Here is an 11496-nt window from a genome sequence, read left to right on the forward strand (position 1 = left end):
CGGCAGTTGCACTTCCGGCTCCGATTAGAAATAGACAAGTTGATGAAATTATCTCCATAAGAAAAAAAAAATAGCGAAGCTGAGACAAAGTTTGGAATAATTACGCCCGCTCTCCTTTTCCGCTGAATTTTTCCTCACCGAATAAGCCTGCTTTTTCATGACTCTCTAGAATACCACTGGGATTGAGTTTTTATTACTAGTTTATTTCCACCCTTCTTTTCCCTCACACGGATGATTTTTTTTCCCAAAGGCGAATCGAAACCGGAAGTCTAGTTGAGAACCAGTAAACTCTGTACCCCCTGCTCGCCGCCGGGCATGTTGGCGATTGATGCGTCCTTCTGCCAATAGTAACGAAAAGCGGAGGCCAAGGCTCCGCCCCTTCGTGGATTGGTCCGTTTCGGGAGGACGCTGGGCTAACGGAGGTTTCTGCCTTTGCCGGACACTTACAGACGAAGGCGGGGGCGAGGCCGGGCTCGCTGTTGCAGGTAGGGGCAGAGGCGGGCAGGAGCACGTCGGTGCGTTGGGGCTCGTGGAGCCCGACGGACGGGAGGACCCATCTGGGCGCAGAGGAATGCCCACCGACGGCCGCCCGTGAAGGCCCCCATTAAAGCCCGCCTGTTCGTCCGTCGGTTTCGGCCTCTCGAGCTTTGTGCGGAGCGTTGCTCTTAAGAGCACCAGCGGCTTCGGCCCAGCTCCCCGAGCCTGCGGGGAACTGGATGTGCTTGTCCATTGCTTTAAAAACCCCTTCTGCTTTTTAAAAAACTGTTTTCCAGTTTAGCCTTTCCCAACTTGGTGCCCTGTAAGTGTTTTGGACTACACTCCCCATCATTCCCAGGAATGATAGTTGCAGCCCTACACTTCTGGATGGCAGCCGACTGTGAGATGGCTTTACCTGTTCGGACTTCGTCTTCATTATCTTTCAGGGGTGCAGGGCTGACCCTTGCCTGGTTTATTTGGAAGGATGTCTGTCCGGTCTCACGGAGCGGAGGAAGGCTTGACCCCAAAACATTGTGCGAAGGGCTGGGACCGTGTCTAGAGAAGTAGACCTGATTGTGTTTTCCCCCTGAAACAGCTTATAAGGGCTGCTTCGCACAATGGAAAGACTGTATCATCCGTAATTTACTGATTTGACTGTGACCCATATGAGAATAAACATTTATAGAGAACCTGGATAATGAAGACATTTACTCCCTTAAAGTGGCCTGTCGTGTGACTATCTAGACCAATTTCTTTCGATCCTTTTGAAAAGGGAGATATTCTGTCTTTAGTGCTGACTTCCTAATATAGACAGCAATATAAGTGGCACAATATGTTGTACTGTGGAGTCAGCCATTCCCATTGCCACAATATTCCACTCCATTCCTCCTCCCCAGCATGCTGTGAGCTCATTGAGATGTGAAGTTATTTTATTTATTTATTTATTTATTTATTAAAACATTTTTATGCCGCCCCATTCACCGAAGCCTCGGGGCAGCTTACAACAACAAGTTAAATAATCATAATCATAAATTAAAATATAAACATTAGAATAAAATATAAACATACCATATAAAATAAGCCGCCCTGGTCAGATAAAATTCAATAATATTAACATTTAAAATGCTGCTTAAATAAAAAGGTCTTCGCCTGGCGCCAAAAAACAAATAACGACAGCACCAGGCGGACCTCTCTCAAGTTAGGGTTTGAAATCCATTTAGGCTTGCTTTGTTTTCCCCATGGTCTCCTCAAGACTGCTGGTGCTTCCCCTTTGTGCTCAGATGATGACAACTGGGCTACTGAAGGATCCATAGAGTATGACTTCCCTATTAGTATCAGTTAAGTAAACCTGCCAACCTGCTTATGGATTGTTCACCAGCCTTACTGCTCATGGTTGATCAGGCATATCAACCAAACCGAACATGCTAGCTGCCAAAACACATTGATAGCGTCACTTGCATGATGTGTTAGTTAAGTCTTGAAGGAATAATAGTAATAATAATTGCATGTTGAAAACCAGTGTCGTGTGGCACTTAGAATGTCAGGAGATCTGGGTTCTAGTCCTCATTGTGCCATGAAGCTCACTGACTGTCTTTGGCCAACCACAGACTCTCAGCCCAACCTACCCCACAGGGTCAATCTTGTGAAGATAAAATGTTAGCCACCTCAGGTTCCTCACCAGAGTTAAAATGGCAGGATAGAAATGCAATGTAATAATAATAATAATAATAATAATAATAATACTGTTGAGACCATCTCATTTTTATACCATATTGCAATAATTCTTTCTTGCCATTCACTGCAATCATGGGATCAAATAGTAGTTCTTCCCTAGAAATTTGCTATAATATAGCAACTCATACATTCAGTGGCATTAATCAGAATTTTATTTTAACATAATCATAACCTTTGATTATGAAGTAAAGTCCTAAATTAAAGAAGAAATCAGTTCCTGTTTCCTTTTTCATAGGCAGGTATTAGAAACATAGCAAGTCAGAAGGGGCCTCCCAGGCCATCTAGTCTGACCCCGGGCTCCAGCCGGCTCTGCTCATAATGTGCAAGTTACTCTTTTAAAATGAATGGTTTATTAAACCCTCCCATACAAAACATGGAAATGTAAATCACTAATACTGTCTAGGAGCTTTACTACTATAACAATTGGGAAAATACATAGGATGAAGTCCAGTTACTTTCCTCTGTTGACAGAGGGCTTCAGTGAGTTTCATTGATTCCTCTTGGCCTGCCCAGCCTTATCCTCAAATCTGCCAGCAAGGTTTTCTAGGAGTTAGAAAGAACAACTGACCTCTGCAGCAGCCCGAATGGTAGTTTGGCCAACGTTTTTAGGTGTTTGGATTTCTATGGATGCTCCATAGCTGCCTGAGTAACTGAACTTCTTCTTCTTACTAACTGCCCCCCTAAACCCTGCCAAAGCATTAAATTTCTGCAGACATCTCATTTTTGTGGGCTAAAAGGAAGGAAATAGGTCACTATGGCAACTGTGTCATGCAGCTCATAAGCCACACTGTGCATCTTTTCAGGATTTCTCCGTCATGATCATGATCGAAAGCCTTGACTCCACATGCACTATGCCCAGCCAGGACCTCTGGGCTGAAATCTGCTCATCCCTGCCGCATCCGGACCAGGATGAAGAGTCAAGCAGGGCATTTGCAGATTCCTTTGCAGATTCTTACGTTCACAAAGAGCCTCAGAATGAAGTCCTGGACAACTCGTTCCAAACAGACCTGAAACCCTGGGCACCCCTAAGGGATTCAGAAGTCTACCTGGCATCTTTAGGTAAGTAAATTGGGACTGTGGATTTGGGGGAGTTGTGGCTATCAGTATACAGGCCAAGCGTCCCCCAACCTGCTGTGCTCTCCCTAGCCAACGTGCTGCTTGTCTGCTACTTTAGAAGGCGTTGGGTTGAGGAAGGGTGTTTTAACTTTTTGGAGAAGAGTACAGCATCAGATTATGAGTGTAACTCATTTACAACTGAAAACAAAGTATTTCATCCATGCGTATTTATTGCTACTGACAGTTACTTACATGGTGAAGCACTAAAGGCAATGGTATAATGTACAACTTATTTACTCCAAAGTAATCTGTTTAAAGGCAATTGACCCAATCCACAAATTGGCAGACATGGTGAATGAAAATATTTCTCTGAGCTTGGTTCATTTCACCTCCATCTCTTCTATATATTTTCAGACAGTTTTGAGACTTCAAAAAGATTCGATATTCTTTTTTAAAAGAATACTGAACTGGTAAAAGCTCCCCACCACCACCACCTCATGAGATTTAACAGACAATGTGAAGGAAAGAGAAAAAATGTTAGACTACCCAATTTTATCTAATTTGTTCCTTGATAAAACCCTGAAAGCTATATAACTCAATTGCAAAGAGAGAGAGAGAGGAATTCAATTCAGCTATCATCCAGCTGAGAAAGAGCAAAATGGTCATTTCTCCAAATGCAACTGAATTTTCAGAACCTGAGTACAAACAATTCCTATTCCTGCAATGATCTCCATTAATGCTCATTTTTCAAATATTTGTAGGCATGAGGATAAAATATAAGATAAAATGCACTTTTGCTGTTTAAATGAGTCTCTGAACAGAAATCAGGATATAAAGGAGAACTCTCCAGATATCACATAACGATAAAATGGATGCTTTGAATCAGTGATGGAGGAACATAATGGTGCTGCAGATATTATTGAACTGCAACTCCCATCATCCCTCATCACTGATTATCTTGGCTTAGACTGATGGGAGTTGTAGCCTATCAATATTCACAGGATCACTCATTCCCCACTTTTTATTGTATGGTGATGATTACAGTGAGCCCACATAAAGGGTTGGGTGGAAAATGCCTTAGTTTAAATTGGCTGCTTGTTTTCATGTTGTCACTGGGAACCTCTTTCCTTTGTTTTTGGTATTCTAAATTATTATGCTTTCACCAGAGAGAAGATTAATGAGGATAAAGGGTTTGTCTCAGGAAGTGACCTCCAAAGACATGCTGCACACGCTTTCGCAGGCTAAGAAAGAATGCTGGGACAGGTTTCTGCAGGAGAAGTCCGAATCTGACTTTTACATGGAAGGAACAGAATCTGATGAGAGGTAATAATATTTCATGAGGTTCTTATACATACAGTGCTGGTAGCATGTATGCCTTACAGAAGTGTCACATGTTATAGCTGGGGTGGACACATTATGGCCTTCCAAATGTTTTGACCTAAAGCTCCCGTGATCTCTTACCATTAGCTATTGCTGCCTCAAGTTGCCCACCCTAATATTACAGGGTACTCTGGGGCTTAATTTAAGGCAGAGCTCAAACTTGGCCTTAAACAAGGAACTGTTTTCATTTCCTGTACTCACTCAGCCCTCGATACAGCAGCGCATGCTTGCAATAGCACACAGCGTGTGTTGCTTCCCCACTTGGTAAGCATGGCCCCGTTGAAACCGCACTCCCCACATCTGAGGTTAGGAAGTAAAGCTTGCAGCCAGAGCAGTAAAAGAATGGTGTTTTTTCAGACTTTTCAGGGCATGCTTATGAAGTAGGGATTCCAACATGTTTTGATAATTTTGACTGTACAGCACAGAAAGTGTTTGTAAGGTGTTCTTTTCCCCCAGAATTGGTTAATCTTGGATGCTAAGTTATACGATGTTGAAGGGGTAATAGGGATGGAGTGGTGTGGAGTGATTCTGTTTGGTCTCTTTAGAAAAACAAAGCAAAACAAAAAGATTTTCAGGTGGTCTAGGAATGATCCTTCAGACATCTACCAGTGCTCCAGGTTCTGCAGTGGCTTGTTTTAGCCTTTCAGGTCCAATCCTGAGTGAAAATTCTGACTGAGGGCAAAGCCTTTAGTAGATCAGACCATGCAAACCATCCATAAATGAAGCTTTTCAAAGGATCTTTTCAAGGTTAAAAAAGTCTTTTGTTGCCCCAAACCTCCTGCTAGATAGTTGCTTTTCTGTACTATTTTAATATGCCTGTTTGGGACTTATACTGCTTACACAACTGAAACAGGTTTTTTTTTAAATTGGGGGAGTAAGCCTCTCAGAGATGATGGACAACTTTGGTAAATTGACCACTTGCTCTGTTCCTGCTCTAGAGGTTAGACTGCCTTGTGTAATAGACCCCTTGCGTGTAGAAAACGAGTTACAGAGCTGTTGAGCCCGGTCTCTGTGTTGTGTTGCTTTCTTGTTCTTGTTTTGCATGCAGGGATGGGCAGTTTTGAGTCGAAAGGCTGCAGTGAGGGCTGCGGAATCCTTCGAGGGACACACAGGTGGAGGCGAGGGAGGGGGCACTGGTCGAAGTCAAGGCATAGTCATTCATAGCCAAAACTTCATGCACACTCACTCACTCTCACGCAGCCATTCACACACGCATGTGTGCACACACATCTGAGTTGGGCTGCAGGGATATGTGTTTTATTCACAGGAGCATGTGATGCTCCCATCTGCACACTGACATTGCACCGTGTCAGAGGGATTGTATCACATGACTTTGCTGAAGCAGTAGGTGCTCCTGTGCTTTTTGCTGTATTTTATTTATTTGTTATACCTATAGGCTGCCTTTTTTCATTTCAAGGTATTTAGGGTGCTGTACATAACCTTCCTCCTCTCCATTTTAACCTCACAACAACCCTGTGAGGTAGGTTAAGCTGAGTTCTAAGCTTTGTGGCACCTGTAGAACCTGGATCTCCCAGATACTAGTTCAACACTCTACCCACTACTGTTGGGTTGTATTTCTATGGCATTTTAGTCTTTTAACCATTTGCAATTCACTGTTGGCAATTATTGGGGAGATTAGAAAGGTAACAACCAAGCAAACAAAATTATTGAGTAGCTCCTCCATCCTTGAATTCCATTGTCCTCAGAGATTAGTTAAAGCCAGAACATTTTCTGAAGCTAGCATAGCACCTTTTACTTCCAAACTGTCCAAGGGCTATTTTAATTGACTACATATTACTCATTATGTTAATCTCCTCAGTTTTCCCCCTGGCTTTAAAATGCGTACATGCCCCTGAGCCTGTGAACTACATGGGAGCACACAGGCATCCAGCAGAATCAGCTTGCTCATTTTCAAGCAGCTTTGCACCCCTTGAAGCCTTTTGTTCAGGAGAGCAGAAATAACGAAGCCAGCAGTGTCTGTATTGCAAAGCTCAGCGCTCTCGTTCCTGCTGGATCTTGCTGTACAACTGCTGCATCCCTCTTGCTGGGAAGGGCTAATGAAGAATCAGTCTGTCTTTGGCAACAAGAGCCGCACGCCCTCTTGTCCGGTCCTGTTTCATGCAGGATGTTGGATTATGGGCCTTTAGGGCAGCGGTGGGCAAGCAGTCCGCTTTGTTTTTGTACTGGAACCCCAAGAATCACCACACATAGACTGATGTAAAAGAACTTAGACTTAAAAGAATTCTGAGCCCAGGAATGTCTTTTGAAAACCAAGACTAAGTGGAGTGTCCTTACAAAAATCCAGCCCTGTTTACCCCAAATTTTCTTCATTTCAGAAGTATAATTTGAAGCAGGAGTTTTGTTGCTGCTCTTGTTAAACAGCTGAGGTCAGGAATCACTGCTGGCTGACTGCAAGTCACCCAGACGCCAAAGAATATAACCAGACCTACTTTTTGCCTACAGTACTTTAGGGGAGGTGACCTGACCTGAGCTTTCACACTGCACATGGCTCATTGAATGTGTCATTAGAGAAGGGTGTTAAAATAATTTTGGCTCCCTTTTAGTTTTGCTGCACTCTCATCAATGGCTGGTAGTTCTGTTTTCTTAAGTTTCTGGCGGCTAGTAGAGAAACAGCCAATGCAATCCTGTACATGTCTGCTCAGAATTTACTCCCTTATATGTCTGCATAGATTTGCACCCTCATCACTCCTATTGTGAATTAAGGTCTCTTGTAACAGGCACTTTATATATTTATTAAATTTATACTCTGCCTTTCCTGCAAGGTGTTCAAGGCAATGTACCTGGTTTCCCTTCCCATTAAAACTTCCAGCAACCCTGGTCAGTCATGCTGAGGGAGAGAGAGCCTGGCCCAAGGTGTCCCACTAGCTTCATGGCTGAATTGGGATTTGAAGCTGGACCTCCCTTCACAGATCCTTCTGTTGTCTGTTGATGAGCCTTCCCCAGCTATGTTGGCCAGGATTCTGAGAGTTACAGGCCAACACATCTTGAAGGCACTAGATTGAGGAAGGTTGTCCAAGATAGTAATAAAGACTGGGAAAAGGTCCCATGGTTCTGTTGGCTGGGAATGCTGAGAGCTGTAGGACTTTCTCTGTCTAGACATGCATAGGATGTGCTCTTACTTTTAGTGCTATCTTTTCCTTTACACTGTCTTTTCCACTGCTTTCTCTCAGCACGCTGGAACACTTGAAACGTTGGCTGCAGCCTGACAAAGTGGCGGTCAGCACTGAGGAAATACAGTATCTGATTCCCCTTGAAGCTCGTGCAGAGAAGGAAGAGACTGAAGAAGAGTCCATGCCTGTAGAGCAGTGAAATGCATCTGGACTGTCTTGCAACCCACAAACAGTTTGTGTTTAACACAGCATGAGGAGGGAAGTGCCAATATTTGGTTGAGGAAGACCTTGGATTTCCCCCCAGCCCCACCTCCACTGCCCCAGTTTGTATCTTAGAGCAAGTATTCCAGCTTAGAGTTCTAACTGCTGCAGATATAAATTAGACATAGGCAATTTGCCAAGATGACTGAACATAAGGGCAAGGGATAGTCCAGCGGACATGAGTTAACAAATCCTTTCATTTGATTTGCTTTTCTACCTTGTATTGCCTCTTTGTGTCTAATTTGTTCCCAGAGCATTTTGGTGCATTGCATTTGAAGGGTTTGTGTGCACTGATCCTTTTGTACTGTGCTCTTTGGTATACATAGTCAACTGAATCCAATCCTTCCTGGAAATGTGCAGATACATGTACCTTCAAATTCCTGTATATGAAACATACTTTAACATTCCTTTCTTCCAATGTATAATTCCCTAGTGCAGTCACCTCCCATCTGGCATCCTCCAGATGTTTTGGACTTCAACTCCCGCCAGCCCTAGGCTAATGAACACAAATGTTGAGAATTAAAAACAAATCTGGAGAGGCTCAGGCCAGGGAAGGCTGCTGAATGGATCCCTTCTAGGGCTGAACCCCTTGTGACATGAAGCAATGTGTGTTTTTGCTTCAACTCTTTTTAAACCAAGGGATGCCTGTACCTTCTCCCTTGCAAAGTGAAAAGCAGATGGTGGTACAGTTCTGTGTTCACCATTTCTGCCACCACCAATGTTTTAATTAAAACAAAAGACAAAAATTAGAAAAGATGCACACCACTGCATGTAACATGTTGTTTTACCTGTAGATAGACGCTTCTCCTAGTGGAAAAAAAACCTCTTTGGTATCAAAATGGTTATTTTGGTCCTAATAAGGAACAGGTTTTGAAGCTGGAACTATGATGCGTATAATCTTGAATTTAAAACTTACCTGGAATTTATTTGCTTTATCATTCATGTTAATTATGGACTGACAGTATGATCCTTCCAAGAAACCTTAAAGTTTCCAGGCAATAGATGTCTATTTATATGCATGTTTCCTTTCTTGTTGCGGGTTGTCTTCTGAAACAGTCAGGAATAAAAAACTGTAGCAATTTGTTGAAATAAATAAGACAACTTATAAAATGAATGCTGGGGTGAAATAGGTGGATGTGTTTCATTCATATTCTCTCCCTCCTTGGTGGTACATGTCCCACATTACACTGGGCGAAAATGTTTGTCCTTCAGCCACATACCGTGGTTTTTGTATCTTTGCCTCCACTACTCCATGGCCTTCACCTTGATATCCTTTTGAGGTGCAATCCTAAGAATGTTTAGGATGAGACATTAGAAAAGAAGTGCCAGCATAGCTGGCCGGAGGACATTTTCTGAAATTATCAGCAAATAAGAGTCCCATACCTTTGCTAGACAAAATGGCTCAAAACCCAGGGAAGTTTACATTTCATTATTTTGCTCCATCCCATGGCTAGCCCAACTCGGGATGGTTTCTGCTCTGCTAGTACCTTGTGGGTAGTGAATGGCAAAGTCTCTTCTTGCACTAGGAGTGTAGTTGTTGTACCATTGAATGAAGAATTACCATTTGATAACTTCTATCTCAACCCAGCAAAACAAACAAAATCAGATGCCTGTGCAGTCATATGTATTGTGATTCTGTAGTGCCTTGTATTATTCTGTATTGTCATAGAATAAATTAGAACTGAAGCACTCAATTTTACATTTTAATGAAGTACTTGTCCTGCTTCAAGTCCTTTTAAAGCAAGCTGGTAAAGAAATTTTAAAAAATGTGAGATTAAAAGCTTCAAGGCTGCTTTGGCATAATCTTTATGTAGGTTGTGAGCATGTATGTCAAACAAATCTTAAGCAAAAGGCCTTCCACTCTTGTGGAGTACAACTTCCAGAAAAAAAGAAGTGACATTCTTATAGCATTTAGCATTATTGATGCTGTGCTATCAAGGGGTAGGGAACCTCAGGTCCAAGGTCAATTCTGCTCTCCCAGAGGTTCATTCCACAATTGGAATGCAGCCCCTAAGAGCTTCCTCAAAATTGATTTCAGTCCTTGGTCTGAAAGAACACAAAACAATGCTGGTGCTAGGACAATGGGGAAAATGATGATTTACTGCTGAAACTTGGCAGTGCCACAGAAATGTGGTGGCAAATCACTACTTTCTTCCCCTTTAACCCAGCAAGCAATAGTTTGTTCAAGCCTTTGTCTAGGGTAGTGCAACATCAGTAGCTCCAGCACCATGGGATTTTGCCATACAAAACATGGAAGGGCAAGAATCCCTCTGCACACTGGAATAGCAACTGAAGTCACACAGACCTGGAAAAAATGGAGGAAAAGGGGCTTGACAAAGAAAGATAGATGGGCAAGGGCTTACTGGGAAAGGTTCGGAACAGGCAAAGTGACAGTGGACAGCAGGAGCAACTTCTGTGCAAACTGACCTGGAGAGGAAGAAGTCTACATCTGCAAAGCTCAGCATGATCTGTGGTTCATGCCTGCAGCAAAAGAGTCTTCTGCCTCTTCCCACTTAGGGAAGCTTCCAGGAGATGCATTCCAGTGATGAACAGAGCAAAGAATTGCAAGGAAGTCCCAGAAGCTGGGAGGCGACCCAATGGGGGCATGAAGGGGGGCGGAACCAAGGGATGGTGGAGTGGCCACCTAGCTCTGGAGGGCAGTTCTGCCTCTCATTCACCAGGATATGAGCATGCTCAAGCATCTGGGTAGACTTGCTGCATGCCTCCTGTGCAAACGATCGTTGGCCTGGGGGTTCACAACTGAAGAGCATGTCTGCACAGATGCAGCGCACACACATGGGGAGAAAGCAGTGGATACCACACTGACAACAGAGAAAGCTCTATATCTCTCCTCTTGGGCTTTCCACTGCTTCTGTTGGAAAGCTTTACATCCTTGGATTGTGGCAATTTGAAGTGCTGCCTGAGCCCACACGTCCCCTCAAATAATTGCAGTGGCCATGTAATATAAATTCTCAGAGAAACAAAGGAGCAGATGTGGACGAGACTTCACATCCCCAGAAAATGGTTTAGTCTAAAAGATTGCCAAAAATAGAACCATCATTGAGACTTTGCTTTTAATTTGTTTGGTTTGCATCCTGTTCAGCAGCAAACCAAAGCAGCACGGCCCTGTGTCCCAGCTCTGCATAGAGCTAAGCGGAGCTTGCTTGCAAATTACATTTTCATGGCCCAGTTCTGACAGCATTTTCTGCTAAATTTAAATGAAACAATCATTAACTAAGTAATTCTTCAAATTACTTTAAAGAGAGCCATTCCTATGTGGCCAAGTCAAGTGGGACTCATTTGAAACGATGAGTGGTGCCATTTAAAAATGGAATATTAGAATTAATGACAGCAGTTGCACTAGACCAGAGACGCATCCATTGGAACAATGTTCAGTTCCCCAGTGGCCCAGTGTTAGTGGAGGGTCTATATTTTGGATGCCAGCTGATTCCGTAGG

The 11496-nt window shown here is 43.2% G+C and overlaps 1 protein-coding gene across 1 annotated transcript; it reads left to right on the forward strand.

The window, feature by feature from the left end:
* Window positions 1–364: 364 nt before the first annotated feature.
* CCDC32 (coiled-coil domain containing 32) lies at window positions 365–9153 on the forward strand. Its single transcript, XM_044436955.1, has 4 exons — window positions 365–485; window positions 3015–3270; window positions 4434–4590; window positions 7839–9153. Exons 2-4 carry the CDS (start codon window positions 3027–3029, stop codon window positions 7975–7977), a joined length of 540 nt encoding a protein of 179 aa, XP_044292890.1. The 5' UTR covers window positions 365–485; window positions 3015–3026; the 3' UTR covers window positions 7978–9153.
* Window positions 9154–11496: the final 2343 nt, after the last annotated feature.

The sequence above is a fragment of the Varanus komodoensis genome, unplaced genomic scaffold (assembly GCF_004798865.1).
Source record: "Varanus komodoensis strain SLA01 unplaced genomic scaffold, ASM479886v1 scaffold3, whole genome shotgun sequence".
NCBI classification, from domain to species: domain Eukaryota; kingdom Metazoa; phylum Chordata; class Lepidosauria; order Squamata; family Varanidae; genus Varanus; species Varanus komodoensis.